At 34.0% G+C, this 17,783-nt stretch overlaps 1 protein-coding gene across 1 annotated transcript in view; it reads right to left on the reverse strand.

Annotated features, from left to right (window-relative positions):
• The window catches only part of CFAP44 (cilia and flagella associated protein 44), a 136,356-nt gene that overhangs the window by 42,026 nt on the left and 76,547 nt on the right, over positions 1 to 17,783 (reverse strand). Inside the window, 6 exon segments of the mRNA XM_074301195.1 lie at positions 909 to 1,108; positions 8,220 to 8,350; positions 10,051 to 10,213; positions 10,359 to 10,414; positions 11,199 to 11,469; positions 13,254 to 13,396. Coding sequence (XP_074157296.1) covers positions 909 to 1,108; positions 8,220 to 8,350; positions 10,051 to 10,213; positions 10,359 to 10,414; positions 11,199 to 11,469; positions 13,254 to 13,396 — 964 coding nt within the window.

Genomic DNA, 17,783 nt, shown 5'->3' on the forward strand with positions numbered 1-17,783 from the left:
TTATCTTTCCCCATTAAAATGTGAGCTCCTTGAGAACAAAGATGGTATTTTTATCTTTCTTTGTATTACCAGAATGTAGCACAATGCATGGCACACAGTAATTACCCAATAAATGCTTGCAGAAGATCTATATGAACTGTATGATGTAGTATAAAATGAGAATAACCAGGCGATGAGTGTACATAGTAATAGCAATGTTGAAATAATGATTAACTGTGAAAGACTTGGTTACTCTGATCAAAATGATGGTCCAATCCAATTTCAAAGGATTCATGAAAAAGTGCTGTCTACTTCCAGCAACGAAATTAAATTGAACTAAGTGCAAACTGAAGTACAATTTTCTCACTTACTTTTTCTTATTTTGGGGGGAAATATGCATGGTTTTATAGGTATAATTGATATTATTTTGCTTACCTTCTCAGCGAATGGGGGAGAGAGTAGAAGGGAGAGATTTGGAACTCAAAATTTTTTAAAATTGTTAGAAAATAATTCATAAAATTTAAAAAATAAATGTTTGCTGGATTAGAAGATGAAAAACAGATTATTGACGTAGACATCTCACATCCTTAGCCTATTTCTAATGATTTGACATAAAGTAAACTTTTCCCAAAAGTTTACGCAAGGAAACAGGACAGTATAAAAAGTAGTGGTCATGAAAGAGAAATTAGAAGTGAAAATTGTTAGATGAACTGAGTTACCCATTTCCAGCCATACTACATTTTTATTCACTCCTGATCTCGTGCTTCCAGCACTCTGTTTTTAATAGTTAGCATGGAAGGAAGGGACCAAAAGCTTGATCGTGAAGTAGATTTGGTGGACACAATCAAAAGTTTTTTTACCAAATACAGAAAAAAGTTTGAAATCCAAATTTAAAAAGAATCAACATGCTGTTCTTTCATTAATATTACCTGTATCTTTCTGGCTCTCTTTCTTGAGACCTACTTCTTTTTCTTTCCACTCAAACTTGCTTACTCTTCTATCTGTTTGACTCATTTGCCTGACTCTGGTGTACTTCCCTGAGAGTTTCAAAAGCCGATATGTAGAAATTTTGTGTTCAGTCTGTATAGCATGGACGATAACGGTGTCAAATTCTAGTGAATCTCGAAATCTTAGAAAATCAAAACAAAAGAAATAAAATGTTTGTCCTGTTGTTATCCAAGTATAAAGTTTGCAATCATTTCACATTTTTCTTATTCTTTGTGACCCATTGTTTTCATAACCTAAATAACAATGAATAGACAATACTTTAATAAACAAATATATTTATATTATTCTAAACAACAAATCCAGAGATACATTGCACAGACCTGAACTGGATAAGGACAAGGTATTGGCAACTTCATGGAGCCAGGAGATTACGCAAAACTTAAAACAAGCAGTTAAAAGATAAGTAACAAATTTTTAAGTGAAAATATAATACAGCCTAAGCTAAGACTAATATTGCCCGCCAACAGGTAGATCATTACTTTCATATTAGAACAGCATCTCTTGAACTCAATTTCCAAAGTCTTTGGGGGAATGAATTCCCTTAATTTGGAATTCTTCCTGGGGCTAAACTATCTTGATTGGTAAGTAACTATAAACTCATCTAACCCACTTTATCTAGCCAGCTTCAGATCATATTTCACAGCAATCTAATTCTGAATGTCCTGCTCCCATCCCAGGATCCACAAATAATAATTTAACAATTAGCACTCACTGCACAATTGTCATCAAATGACTCATTAGCTAGTATAAACTAACCATGTCAATAGTGATCTTTTAACTGTAAATTAAACCAGAGACACAAAGCAGTTAAATGGAAGGGTCAACAAAAAGTAGTTTAAAACTTTTTTAAAGTGTTAGTCTTTAAGGAAAATCTTCAACTTTCTGGAATTTATTTACATCATCTACCTATGATTCCAAAAAAAAATCAACAGCTATTATAAATATATATATTTCTAAACATTAAAGAACAAAAGAATCTAAGAGAACAATTTCTTGAAAATGTCCTACAAATAACAAAACTAAATTTTAAAGTCTTAACACATTTAAAGAAAGCTCGCCAACAATCTTTGGCCCTTCTGAGTTTTTCTAAGATCAGTATCTGTTAAATCATAGCCACTTGTTAGATTCTAAGATCAAAAGGTATCAAAATGTATTATGGTCACTGTGAGTTAATTTTCATTTTCAGCTAGTTTCAGAGCACAGGACCTGTTCTCCTTCCTTTCTGAGACAACACAGAAAGATTCTTGTATTGGACTACATATACTTGGGATATGATACAGGGTACCAATATAATTACACTCACTGAAAAAAACATTTAAAATTAATAAGTTACACAGAGTTCCTCCTGTTTGTTTTATTTGCAAGATGAGATCCCAATAACACATTAAAATTTCCTAAAGCACACTATTATTGTTGTTTAGTCATGTCCAAACTCTTTCTTTCTTTCTTTCTTTCTTTCTTTCTTTCTTTCTTTCTTTCTTTCTTTCTTTCTTTCTTTCTTTCTTTCTTTCTTTCTTTCTTTCTTTCTTTCTTTCTTTCTTTCTTTCTTTTTCCTTTTATCCTCTTTCTTTGTTTCTTTCCTTTCTTTCCTCCCCTCCCTCCCTTCCTCCCTCCTTCTTTTCTTTCTTTCTTTCTTTCTTTCTTTCTTTCTTTCTTTCTTTCTTTCTTTCTTTCTTTCTTTCTTTCTTTCTTTCTTTCTTTCTTTCTTTCTTTCTTTCTTTCTTTCTTTCTTTCTTTCTTTCTTTCTTTCTTTCTTTCTTTCTTTCTTTCTTTCTTTCTTTCTTTCTTTCTTTCTTTCTTTCTTTCTTTCTTTCTTAGACAATTGGGGTTAAGTAACTTTTCCAGTGTCAAACAGCTAGAAAGTGTTATGTGTCTGAGGTCACATTTGAACTCAGGTCCTCCTGACTTAAGGGCTGGTGCTCTATCCACTATGCTACCTAACTGCCCCCATTTAGGGTTCCTGGAAAGAAACTGAAGCAAAGTTAAGTGACTTGCCCAAGTTCACACAGTTAAAAAATAGCTAAGGCCAGGCTTGAACTCAGGAAAATGAGTCTTCTTGATTCCAAGCTCAGTGCCTTATCCACTATGTCATCTAGCTGCTTATGTTAAGCATAAATTATTATAATAAGGATAAATTTCATGAGAGAAAAAAATTCCTATTTTAATTTATACAATTAAACCTTGATAATTGAAATTACATCAGGGAACACACTATAATTTAGCTAAAATTATGCAGTTTAATTATCATTTTAAAAATATTTAAATTATACCTTTACCTAAAATTAAAATTTATTCTATTTTTTAAAAAAGCAAGCATCATGAAGATCATTATATACTTCAACAACAATACTATGTGATGATCAATTCTGATGGACCTGGCCCTCTTCAACAATGACAAGAACCAAATCAGTTCCAATAGAGCAGTAATGAACTGAACCAGCTACATCCAGTAAAAGAATTCTAGGAGATGACTATGAACCACTACATAGAATTCCCAATCCCTCTATTTTTGTCTACCTGCATTTTTGATTTCCTTCAAAAGGTAATTGTACACTGTTTCGAAGTCCGATTCTTTTTTGTACAGAAAAATAACTGTTTGGACATGTATACATATATTGTATATAACTTATACGTTGACATATTTAACATGTATTGGTCAATCTGCCATCTGGGGGAGGGGGAAGGGGAGAAGGAGGGGAAAAGTTGGAACAAAAGGTTTTGCAATTGTCAATGCTGAAAAATTACCTATGCATATATCTTGTAAATAAAAAGCTATAATAAAAAATAAAATTTAAAAATAAGCATCATTTTGGCCAAAATGACAGAAAAATATAATGTTAAATATTGGAGGGGATATGGAAAAACTGGAACACTGATACATTGTTGGTGGAATTGTGAACTGATCCAACCACTCTGGAGAGCAATTTGGAACTATGCCCAAAGGGCTATCAAAGTATGCATATCATTTGATCCAACACTGTTTCTACTGGGCCTGTATCCCAAAAAGATCATAAAAAAGAAAGAGGACCCACATGTGCAAAACTGTTTGTGGCAGTCATTTTTGTAGTGGCAAGGAACTGGAAACTGAGTGGATGCCCATCAGTTGGAGAATGACTGAATAAGTTGTGGTGTATGAATGTTATGGAATATTATTGTTCTGTAAGAAACTACCAGCAGGATGATTTCAGAGAGGCCTGGAGAAATTTACATGAACTGATGCCAAGTGAAGGGGGGGGTAGAGCCAGGAGAACATTGTACACAACAACAAGATTATATGATGATCAATTCTGACAGACATGGCTCTCTTCAACAATGAGAGGATTCAAACCAGTTCTATTTGTTGTGATGAAGAAAGCTAGCTACACCCAGAGAGAAAACCATGGGAACAGAGTGTGGATCACAACATAATTTTTTCACCTTTTTTGTTGTTTGCTTGCTTTATTGTTTTTTGTTTTTCATTTTTCCCCTTTTTGATCTGATTTTTCTTGTGCAGCATGATAAATGTGGAAATATGTATAGAAGAATTGCACATGTTTAACAAATATTGGATTACCTGCTATCTAGGGGAGGGGGAAAAGATAGGGAGAAAAATTGGAACACAATTTGAATTTAGAGATTACCAATCTAACTATTAATCCAGTGTTAGAGAAATCAATTTTAAAATATTTGCTGAACAGCTACAGAAAGAGCTTAGCTAGTTGGCAGAGTGGATATGAAGAGGATTGGGATACTGGGCAAGGATGGATCTGTGGTTTTTTCTCTGTCTATCTCTCTCCCCTCCCTCCAAAGTGGCAAGGCCAGATCCGTATCAAACGAATTCGCCTACTCAATGCTGTGTTAAAACAAAGTCTTTATTGATTAGGAAAGGGATGCCACAGAGTCAGCGGGCAATAAGCTTCTAGGTAGAAAAGCCTTATTGCAAAGACTAGAATTTTGGAGCTTCATTTTATACACAAACAGGATCATAAAACATAATTTGTATTTGAAAAAGACTTTTCTACTTCTAGAAGAGATGGAGAACTTTGTATATCAAAGGAGTTTCTCTGGAGATTGTAAATCTTCTGAAGTTTGTATAAGAAAGGGATTTTTCTCTAGAGGATATAATTTTTTGTTGGTCATTTACATACTGGGCTGTCTGCTTTTCTCCCTCTTCAGATAGAGCACTGGACCAGAGTCAGAAAGACTTTATTTCCAATCCACCTGAGACACATGCTTATCTGTGTAAATCAATTAACTTCCATTTCCCTCAGTTTCTTCATCTGTAAAATGTAATAACATCTACCTCTCACAGTTGTGAGGTAAAAAAGAGGTAATATTTATGAAACCCTTTACAAACCTTAAAGTATAATATTAATGCTAGTTATTAAATATGACATAATAAACATTATTGTTTAAATTATAGAATATAATAATAAAATAGATTTAACAGTTCCTGCCTTTAAAGAATTTGCAGTCTTCTATTAATCTAGCAGAAGGAATCTATAGGTGATTTCTGAGATAGACATCTACTGGGAAGAAAGTCTCTTTGGGAGATCTAAGGGGTTCTCAGATAACATCATCACAGAATCTCACAATTAGAAGAACCCTAAAAGCCATCCAGCTTAATCCCTCTCTGGTAATGAATCCAATTCCATAACAAAACTGCCAAATAACCTTCCCCTATCTTTGGGTAAATCTTCTGTCCTGAATACTTCTGAATACAATGTTTGACCAAATTACTTTACATTATTTGCCTCTGTTGGGAAATGGCTCAAGGTGACCTTACTATGTGGAAATAAAAAAATGATACTTCTCATGGAGTCTCCCAGTGTAAAGCATCTACTAATATATAATGAATCCTGCTTATGTCAAATTAGCATTGTTCCACCTTAAAATCTATTAATACCACTTAAAAAGTGAAGAAATTTAGAGATAACCTGGATTCTTTTAATGTTGATCCAAAGATAGATGGATAAATTCCAATAGAATGCAGTTCCAAGAAATAAAAAAAGAAATTAATTTTAAATTGTGCTGACATTAGGCATATCTAGAATAATAATATGTTGTTGTTGTTTTTTGTCAGAGAGTAAGGAGAAACTAAGGAAATTCTGGGCAGCTAGGTGGCCCAGTTCATTGAGTGCTATCAGGCCTGGAGTCAGGAAGACTTGAGTATAAATCTGGCCTGAGACACTTACTAGTGTGATCTTGGGCAAATCACTTAAGCCTATTTGCCTTTGTTTCCTCTTTTGTAAAATGAGCTAGAATAGAAATGGCAGACTATGCCAATTTTCTTTTACAATGATATTTACTTGATAGTTTTTTTCTTTTTTGTCTTTTTTCTTCTTTAGATTTATTCTTTTTGTTCTTAATAGTAGCTTTTAATTTTCAAAATACATGCAAAGATAGTTTTCAACATTCACCCTTGCAAAACCTTGTGTTCCAAATTTCTCTCCCTCTCTTCCCCTCACTCTCCTCCCCTAGACAGCAAGTAATCCAATATAGATTAAATATGTGCAGTTCTTCTAAACATAGTTCCATATTTATGATGCTGCACAAGAAAAATCAGACCATGTGGAAAAGGAAGGAATTCATGGCCAAAGAAGAACTAGAGAACATTATGAAATGCAAAATGGATTATTTTGATTATATTAAACTAAAAAGTTTTTGTACGAAACAAAATCAATGAACACAAGATTAAAAGGGAGGCAGAAAACTGGGGAAAAACTTTTATATTCAAGGGTTCTGATAAAGGCCTTATTTCTAAAACATATAGAGAACTGACTCAAACTTTTAAGAATACAAGCCATTCTTTAATTGATAAATGACCAAAGAGAATGAACAATTTTCAGCTGAAGAAATTAAAACCATTTCTAGTCATATGAAAAAAAAAATGCTCTAAATCCCTATTGATTAGAGAAATGTAAATTAAGTCAACTCATAAGTACCACTAAAGACTGGCTAAGATCACAGGAAAAGATAATGATAAATATTAGAGGGATGTGGGAAAACTGGGACATTAATACATTGTTGGTAGAGTCACGAACTGATCCAACCATTCTGGAGAGCAATTTGGAACTATGCCCAAAGGGCTATCAAACTTCGTATACTTTTTTGATCCAGCAATGTCTCTACTGGATCTGTATCCCAAAAAAAATCATAAAAAAGGGAAAAGGACCCTTTTGATATGATTTTTCTTGTGCAGCATGATAAATGTGGAAATAATTAAAGAAGAATTGCACATATTTAAAATATATTGGATTATTTGCTCTCTAGGGGAGGGGGTAGAGGGAAGGGAAGGAATAAAATTTGGAACATAAGGTTTTGCAAGGGTAAATGTTGAAAACTATCTTTGTACATATTTTGAAAATAAAAAGCTATTTTTAAAAAGGAAAAATTAAATCAAAAAGGGGAAAAATAAGAAAAAAGCAAATAATAATTAAAAAGGTGAAAATACTATGTTGTGATTCACATTCAGTCTCCATAGTCCTCTTTCTGGATCATGCCAGAATTTTTGCCAAGGAAACCTCAAATAGGGTCATAAAAAGTCAGAAACTGGGGTAGCTAGATTGTGCAATGGATAGAGTATGGGCTCTGAAGTCAGGAGGATCTGAAGTCAACTTCAGCCTTAACACTAGCTGTGTGACTCTGGGCAAGTCACTTAACCCCAATTGCCTCTCAAAAACCAAACCAACCAAAAAATCAGAAACTATTAGACAGCTAGGTAGTGCAGTGAATAAAGCACTGGGTTTAGAATCAGGAAGGCTCACTTTCATGAGTTGAAATCCAACCCCCAACACTTGTCACTTAACCCTGCTTGTCTTGGTTCATCATCTATTTAATAATGAAGTGGAGAAAGAATACCTTTGCCAAGAAAATCCCAAATTGGGTCAATGTTTTGCGTTATCATAGCAAGGCTAGTTTTTGTTTTAGTATTAGAAACTTTTGGGAGGGAGGCACTATTTTCAAACCCTGAATATTTCTTCATAATTATTATGTTAAAAATACCTTTCAAAAAAGTTTAAAGAAAGGCTATATATGGATTTCAGAAACAGCAGGGAAGAGAAGAGGAGGAAACATGCCTTTCTCTATAGGTAGGCTGAATGAGGGAATCCAAGCTCTAGAGTGAGAAAGTGAAATGAAGAAAAAAACCATCAAAGTAGGAGCAACTGAGTGAAGTCCACAATGGTAAAATGAGAAGAGAAATGGTCAGTCATTACAGTGGTGTGTTAGTTTACAATCAATCTGGATCTTACCGTTGCTGTAATTTCAACAGGGCAATTCGATGTTTCTCTTTTTCCCACGCAAGTTCCCTTTCCACCTGTTTGATTTTCTTTACTGTCTTTCGTTCAGTCTGTTCTCGGACTCTGGTATCTACATCAAACTCCTATGGAGAATGGAGTTGCACTATCATGAGATGTTGCTAAAGATGGGGACTACTTTAAACACAATTTTCAGGTTTTTACCCTTGTTACTGTATCCGCTCTTTCTAGTTAAAAGTCTGAGTATCCATTATAACAAAAAACATATTACTTTGTATCACAACATTTTAATCATTTTCAAAAATATTTCTACATTTTTATACAACATAGGACTTTTTCTTGGAAATAGTTTTACATAAATCAGTGTTGGAAGTATATCTGTCTAGATAGCTTTCATACATTCTAGATTCTCTCATATTGAGATGATCAACTTTCCCATAATTCTAGTTAGTTTTTGCTAAAGAGAAAAAATAGCTTCTTAATGAAGAATTCACCTAAGTAGATGATACTTTAAAAACTGTCAAGTATAATTGGTTGGGTAGTTTTATTCAATAAAAAATATGGCATGATATTAGATGGACTAGTATGAATAGCATGACAAATTTTAAGTTAATACATGATTTATATAAGTGGCAACTAGGTAGCATAGTATGTAAGTCAAATGTCCTGAAGTCCAGAAGACTCATTTTCTTGAGTTCAAATCTGGCCTCAGATACTTACTTAGCTGTGTGGCCCTTGGCAAATCACTTAACTCCATTTGTCTCAGTTTCCTCATCTATAAAATGAGCTGAAGGAGGAAATGGCAAAGCTACTCTAGTATCTCTGCCAAGAAAATCTTAAATGGGGTCAGATATGACTGAAATACATGAACAAGACAATATGACTGATAATGATGGAAGTTTAATTTAAGAATAGGTTTAAGTGGAAAAACTCAAATTATGATATGGATTGTTGGGATTTTCTCCCCTACAATACATTTTAAGAAGAAATTTTGTTATAACCATTTGGATGTTATCCCCCAGATTAATAATAGAATATCCAATTTGATGTTATTATAATATGGAATAATTATAAGTATATAATGCTTTAGAGCCTACAAAATACATCTTCAGTAACTAACTAGAATATATCTATACTAGTATCTATTCTAATTTTTTGTGTAGTTTCATTGACCAGATGGATTAGTTCATCAATGCCAAGAGTTCTCAGGTAGAAACTTTTTTGCCAAAGAAAAAATGTTTTCTCTACAACTTATAGTCTTCAAGAGTTGCCTGGACACACTGAGAATTTAAATGAATTACCCAGGATTACACCGTCCATATGTTTGAGAGGCAGAACTGGAATCCAAGTCTTTCTGATTCTTGATATGAGCTCTTTACCTACTACTTCACAGCATTTCTTTATAATGATTATTATGTCAGAAAGACAGCATGATGTAGCAAAATGCTGAACTTGTAGATAGGAAGACCTGAATCCAAATCCAGCCTCTAGCAGTCACTGGTTCTGTGACCACAAGCAATTTAAACTCTCTGAGACTCAGGCAATTTTCTCTCTTCATCTCTTGTTCTGTGATTTGAGGAATGTTGCCACAACCTTGAAAATTAAGACATCTAGCACACAGAACAGTCTTATTAAATACTTATTGACTGGCCATTCACTGACTAATATTATCTCTGAAATTATTGGAAAAGGATCTATAAGAATACAAATTATGTTGAAATCTAAAAATATCTAGTTCCTTCCCTCCCCCCCCCAGCCACCCCCCTCCCCTCCTGCTCCCGCCCCGCCCCAGATAGATAATCATAGGCTATATGGTGAAACTTACAGTCCGGTGAAGCTGCATGTGTTCTGGTAACTCAGAATTCTTCACCAGTAACTTCTGGAACTCATTCCTCAATTCACTTAGTTTCTCCCTCTTTTGGGCTTTTATTTCCTCTGCTTCCCTCATGATTTGGTCATATTCCCTTTTTTGCCTGGCACCCTCAATGCTGAAGACACAAAACAAAAACCAGCATGTTAAGAAATATGGATATTAAAATGAAACAAAGCATGAGAAAATTAGTACATTTTTTAAAAATTAATTCTGTTTCACAAGGTATGGAAGTTGGGTTTGAAAGCACTTGTCATTGGTACCTATAGGCATTTGGGTCTTCAATATCTTCTGCTCGTTTTTCTGATTCAAGACCACCCTGTGAAAAGTAAAATAATTTGTTAATATGCATGGCTTCGAACTACACAAGATTTCTTGCCAGCTGCTTGGGATAGCAATAGTTTAATCTATTGTATCTCCCCACTTGTGCTCAGCAAATTTTTTCATTTTTAAAAGGAAAATGTGGAAGCTCAATGTATAAACTCACAAAACCACAAAAGTAGTATGATTTTTTCCCCTAGTAATAAGTGATAGAAGATCAATAACAACAGCTAGCATTTATATAGAGCTTTCTGGTTTCTAACATGTTTCATATACATTATCTCATTTGAACATCAGAACAACCATGTTAAGGTTAATAACACTATTATCCTAATTTTTTAGAAGAGAAAATAGAAGTGCAGAGAGAGCTTAAGTGACTTGCCCATAGTCACAGTTACTAAGTTTCTGAATTGAGATTTTAGTTGAGGTTTTTCTGATAATATTAAATCTAAGACTCATTATACCAGAAGTATCAAATTCACAACTACTGAGCCTGCAGTTCTGATCCAAATTAACAATGTAATTGGAAAAGTTTTTTTTTTTTCAAACTAAATAAATAAATAATACAATACAATATAGATAATGTTAATTTGTGGTTTTCTAAGTCCATATGAGCCCACAGGGATGGATCCCTTTCTATTTGAGTCTAACAGCATTGTATCTGATCACCTGAATGTTTAATGCCAATGACTTAAGAGAAAAGTCTGCAAAGGCTAACTCCACTTTACAAAGAAACTCTACAATTTAGAAGCATTTGAGATATTTTTTGTAAGGTTACGTACCTTGAGAGGAGGCACTGTGGCTTTGAGACCCTCCTCAAGTTCTTCTTCAGACAGGACATTAAAGACAAAGATATTGCCATCTGCTCCACAACTCACCACAAAACGGTCATCATAGCTAGGAAACAAGGCTTGGATTTGTCCATAATCATTGTCGTGGATACTGAAGTCCCAGTAGTCTTGCATATCGGTCAGTTTTAAGCTTTTATTCTTTAGGATGTAAACCCTAATCTGTCCCTTTTGCATCCCGCAAAACATCATCATTTTGGAAAGGCTAGAAAAGAAACCAAAAATAAATCATTCTGAGTGATGTTCTTCAAATTGCTTAGCTTCTAATGAATTAAGAAAATATTAACAATAACCAAATTAAGAAGTAGTAAATAGGAAAGTGAGAACAAAACTGAGACTTTTGAGCTACTAATCCTGGTTATCAATTTTCCTGGCATTTAAAGCACTTACTATGTGTAAGAACCTATGCTGGCTACTTGGGAAACTAAATTAAAAACAAAACAAAACAGATAGTTGCATTCTGTAGGATGAGCTAACATTCTTCTGGATTGTAAAATGATTCTATATATCCTCCTTCTCAGGACAACCTTACAAGTTGTGGCTATTCTGCAAGTGTGGCTATTCTCATTTCACTGATAAGGAAACTGAGGCTCTTAAAAGGTTAGAGAAGCTACCAAAGGTCACTTAGCTAATGAACTCAAATGGATCTGGGATCTTATTGATTTTATGCAGATTAGGCATACCCCATCCACATCTGCTCACCCTGTGTCCTCCCAGAAGTTCATCATGTGACTACCTTCATAGGTAGTATATTTGCATACGGAGGTACCGGATTTTTCCTCTACTTTTACCCATAGTAAGGAGAAGACTTGGAAATAATGGAATAAAATAATAAATAAAAATGTATTTTGATTTGTTTATGCTTCCCTATTCTATATTTGGCAGCCTGATCAAAAATCAACCACATTTCTTATTGAGAATACTTATTTTTAGTCAAAGTACCTCTAGCAATAGGTAAAAAATAAGATGATCAGGGCAGCTAGGTGGTGCAGTGGATAGAGCACCAGCCCTGAAGTCAGGAGAATCTGAGTTCAAATCCAACCTCAGACACTTAACACTTCCTAGCTGTGTGACCTTGGGCAAGTAATTTAGCCCCAATTGCCTCAGCAAATAAATAAAATTATCTCTTTAACAGTTTAATTAGATTTCACAATTCTATAAAATTATATGTCAACTCTAAAAAAAAAAAGAGAGAGAGAGAGAGAGAGAGAGAGAGAGAGAGAGAGAGAGAGACATATTTAACCAGTACTTTACAGCTAAAGAAATTTTTTTCTCATTTGTTACATCAGTTGATCCTTACAAGACTCCTGTGAAGTAAGTATTTTACAGATGAGAAAACTGAAGCTCAAAGATAAGAAGAAATGTCTTCAAGGTCATATAGGTCATTAATAAGTATGGTAGAATTCCAATCCAGCCTTCTATTCCTAAATTTCAAGTACTCTTTCCATTACAAAATGATTATAAGTGTGGTGTATAAAAAGTTCAAGTGATATAATTTCCTGGTAATTAATCATTTTATTCATCATGCTAGCATATAATTAATAAAAGAAGTCAATGACACTCTCAATTTACCAGCGATCCCTTGTGGAACCCCCTGAATGTTTATATGCCTTCAGAAGAGTGGATGTTCCTGAAGGTGGCAACTGACTCTGATTGGTTAACAAGAAATGAGAGAATGAATATTATAATGAGAAGAGGACCTATTCCAGTGAGGGGCTGGGGGATTGTGACTTTGATCACTTACTTCTAAATCACTCCCACTTTGGGTGGACAAAGTATCTACCACTTTCTGCCCAAACATTTCTTCATGGAACACAATGGGTCAGAATTCACCTTACATCAAATTGTTTTTAAGGTTTTTTAATTGGGTGAAGCAACAACTCCACCTAAATAAGATAGTAAGGGTGAGTTTGGGGGAAAGGGCAGGGTCTCCCTGATAATTTGTTATTTAATAATCATTTCTCTCACCAGAGGGAAAAATCTGTTTACCTGAAACTGATAACTCGAATGGGATTGTCATCTGCATTTTCTACAAAGCGAAAATCAAAGGGCTCATCTTGCTGCTCCTCCATTGGTTTATCTGAGTTAACTGGAAACTTACAGTGATAGAGAAAACCAGAATCATACCCACCCTAGGAAAGAGATGCAAAAATAAGTCTGGAAAAAGGACTATCCATTTAGTCACATGTAATCAGGAAAGAATTTACCTGGTCAACAAGTAGTCAGCAAACTTTTGTTAACTACCACATTAGTTAAGTACTTACCACATTAATTAAGTACTTGCTACAGTGGGCTAAGTCCTGGAAATACAAAGAAAGGCAAAATAAAAAGAGTCTTTGCTTTCAAGGAGTGTTAGTTTCTTGGATATCTTTTATATGAAACTGTTATCAATACACTCAATACAAATACTTTATTTCCAGTTGCCAGGTAAACACTCAGTCATCTGCTATTTTCGTGCTGTTCACTATCTATCACCATTACTTACAATAAAAGAAGAACAATAATAATTAAAATACTTATTACTGACTGTCCAATGACAATGAGCATTTCTGTTCACAAAGTTCTTTGAGAGTTAAAAAGAGATGGAATTACATCCAAGGCTGAATTTGCATGGCTTTGATTTAGATTATTTATAAACAGGTAAAAAGGGAAATCTGTGTTTTCTTGTTCAATTGATTCAGCTGTGTCTGATTTTTTGTGACTACATTTGGCATTTTCTTGGCAAAGATACTAAAGTGCTTTTCACTTCCTTCTCCACCTCATTTTACAGATGAAAAATTGAGGTAAACGGGGTTAAGTGATTTGCTATGTTTGAACTCAGGAAGATGAGTGTTCCTAACTTCAGACATAGTACTCTTATCTACTGTGTCACTTAGATGCCCCCCAAATGGTAATATATCTAAAATAGATCAGGCATAAAATTTAATGTGTGTGTGTAGGTAAGGCAGAAAGAGGGTGATAAAAACTGAAAAAGGAAGACACATTGAGATTATTACAGCAATGGCAGAAATGGTTAATTTTAAGTATTTAAAATGATTAGTAATAAAATAAATCCATTCACAATATATGGGGTCCAGAACTAATAAATGCTGTAAAAGCCATTATCTCACCCCTGCACTCAGACAACAAGCACTTTTCAGTCTCATGAAAGAAGGGAATCATGGTTAGCTCCCTTTACCAAACTTTTAAGCAATCATAATTCCATGATGTCATTTTTCTGTTCTATTCTCTGTTTTGTACTCCCCAAAATCTATTTAAGGGAAATTGTCCTTTTGCTCAAGATCTTTGGTATATATGGAGTCAATCCACTGATGTATTTATTGATAGGTAGTATGTCCTGGCTAATAAATGCCATCTTTCTTTGAGATCAGCCTCAGTTTACCCTTTTGTTACCCTTTTTGTTACCCAGCAATGGAATGGGGAGATAAAACATGCCCCCCACCAGATCCTTATTCTATTGGGCCCAAGTGGAACAAATTTTCCACAAAGTTAGAGTTTCTGTTAGGGATTCTATGGCAGTAGATTGACTTTCTCTCTATTCACAATAGTACCAGATCTTCTCCAGCCAAAAAGGATGAGTGTTATATGACTTTTGTGATACTATAAAAAAATTCCCATTAATTTCCATAACCAAAAACACTTTCAAATAGTTGGGCATGTAGTACGGTGCTTGGCACATAGGAAGCATTGAATACGTGTTAACTGAACTAAACTGAAATACATAACAAAAGAAGGGTTAACAGATGGGACATCAAACTACAAACATTTATTACAACTTGGGTTTTTTAATGTATATATTTGCTTTAACAAGGTACTAACAAAATTATACTGTTTATTTCTGAATCCTTTTCTGAACTTTGTTTCCATATCCTTCTTCAGATTTTGTGGCTGTATTTTCCCATTATTTACACCTTCAGTTTGTGTAAAAATCCCCAAATTGCTGTGGATTTTTCTTATTGATCTTTTTTATGGTGCACTGAAAGTTCATTTTGTTAATATACCATAATTGAATCAGCCATTCCCCAATCATTGGGCACATAGGTAATTTCTGGTAATAATTTTATATAGATATGCTTTCTTTTTTTTTTGTCAGTAACATCTTTAAATTATAGCCTTAGTAGGAGAATGACTGGTCCAAAATACATGAACAACTTTAAAGATCTCATCCTGTAATTTCACATCCTTTTTCAGTGACATGGGACCAATCCACAGCTGTAGCAGCTGTGAATAATGTGACAGCATCTTATTTTTCTGCAGCTGTGCCAAAGTTGAAAGTTATAATTTTTAACTCGTTGCTAATTTGATGGCTGTTTTAATTTACATTTCTCTGATTATCGGAGAGTTTAAACACTTTTTGTTATTGTTATGAATGCTTTCTGTTGTTTATTTTGAAAATGCCTTATTTGTACAAACACTTAATTGCCAGGATTACCTCTTAGAAGTTTGTATCAATTCCTGCTAGAATTTAAATAGCAAACTTTTATCTTGAATTTTATCATGAAGATTTTTTTCAGTATTTTTCCTTCTTAATTTATCATGAAGATTTTTCTCATTCCTTCCTAATTTGGACATATTACTTTTTATGACATAAAACCTGGCAAATTGATAGTATTGCTTATTGTTGTTATTTTATAGTTGTGCCCAATGTCTTCACGGGCCAAATTGGAGTTCTCTTGGCAGATATAATTCCTTCTACAGCTCATTTGACAGATGTGGAAACTAAGGCAAACAGAGTTAAGTGACTTGTCCAGGGTCATATTAATGACAAAGACAAAAATCACATGATTACATCAAAAGAAATAGAAAAGACCTTTGACAAAGTATAACATTTATTTCTGGGAAGGAACAAAAACATAAGAATTAACAGATGTTTTCCTTGATATGATAAGTAATAATAATAGCTACCATTTAAATAGAACTTACTACAAGCTAGGCACTGTGCTAAGTGCTTTATAATTATTATATCATTTGATCCTCATAACAACCCTAGGGAGTAACTGCCATTCATATTCCCATTTTACAAATTAGAAAACTAAGGCAAACAGGTTAAGTGTCTAATCCACAGTTAAACACTCAGTGTCTGAGGCCAAATTTGAACTCAGGGGCAATATTCTATCCAATCAATGTACCATCTAACTGCCCCATATCTGTTTAAAACCAGAACCTGGTTTTATTTGTAATAGAGAAATATTTTCCAGTAAAAGATCAAGGTTAATAAGGATTCCCATTTTCTTTGCTATTATTTAACATAATTATAGAAATGCTAACTATAGAAATAAGCCCCCCCAAAAAAAAGAAATTGAGAGAAAAAGCACTGACAAAGGGGAAGCAAAATTATTTCTGATTGTTTACTTAAAGAATCTTGGAGATGAAACAAAAAATTAATTGAAATAATTGAATAAGGATGCAAAATTTGTCATGAAACATCCTTGGCCTTTTTTTGTATATTACTAACAAAAACCTAGCAAGAAGAGAAAAAAAAAAAAAGAAAATTCATAAAATAACAAATTAAAATAACTAGGAGTCTATTAATACATATTCAGGGTTTATATGACTAAAATATAAAACACTGCTGAAATAAAGGAAGACAAATACTTATTAAGAAAACAATCATTTATGATTGTGCTATTCCAATATAATAAAAAATGAGGATACTACTAATTTAGTAGCATGCCAATCAAACTATAAAGACATTACTCTATAGAACAAAAGAACATAATAACAAAATTGGTCAAATAAAAGATGCTAAATTTAAAGTAAAATGATGAAAAAATAGAGATGAAAAGGCCTAACAATACCAGATATCAAACTACACCACAGGAAGGAAGGAAAGGAAAGAAAAAGAAGGGAAGGAAGGAGGAAAGAAAGGGAGGGAAAAAAGAAAGAAGGAAGGAAGGGAGGGAGGTAGGGAGGAAGAAATAATCAGAAGAACTAGTAGGTAAACAAGACCCCAAAGCAACTGCACAATAATTTCCTACTGTTCAGTTAGCACAAGATGACAAAAATTGGAAAAACTAAAAAATAATTTGAAAGAACTAAGGTTTACATCAGCATCTCATACCATTTGCTATAGTAAATTGCAAATGGATATAGATTAAACATGAAAGTATAACAACATCATGAAAATAAAGGAGACTAGGAGGTGTAGAGGGCCACAGATAGTGGGGAAAATCTGGGTAAGGTATAAGACCCTTCAGCCCAGAGGGAACCTGCTGACAATGTCTAGTTAGGCTCCCCATCTCCCCTAAGGGCTCTCAGCCTTCCTGAGAAGTCAGGGGGTGGTGACAACCTGTGTTGTGATTGAAGCAGAGTGATACCAGGTGGCAAACTACATATAATAGCAAATTGTTTATGTGGTCCCTCATGCGCAGTATATACTGGGTGGTGCCCAGTGTTGTTTTGGTTATATAAGGATATTAGGGTATATAAGGGTGAAAGAACTTGGAATAAATGGACTCCATTTTCCCACCATCCTTGGGAGTCCTGCCTCATCACTCCTCCACTAAGACGGTATATTTT

The sequence above is a fragment of the Sminthopsis crassicaudata genome, chromosome 3 (genome assembly GCF_048593235.1).
Source record: "Sminthopsis crassicaudata isolate SCR6 chromosome 3, ASM4859323v1, whole genome shotgun sequence".
In the NCBI taxonomy this organism is placed as follows: Eukaryota; Metazoa; Chordata; class Mammalia; order Dasyuromorphia; family Dasyuridae; genus Sminthopsis; species Sminthopsis crassicaudata.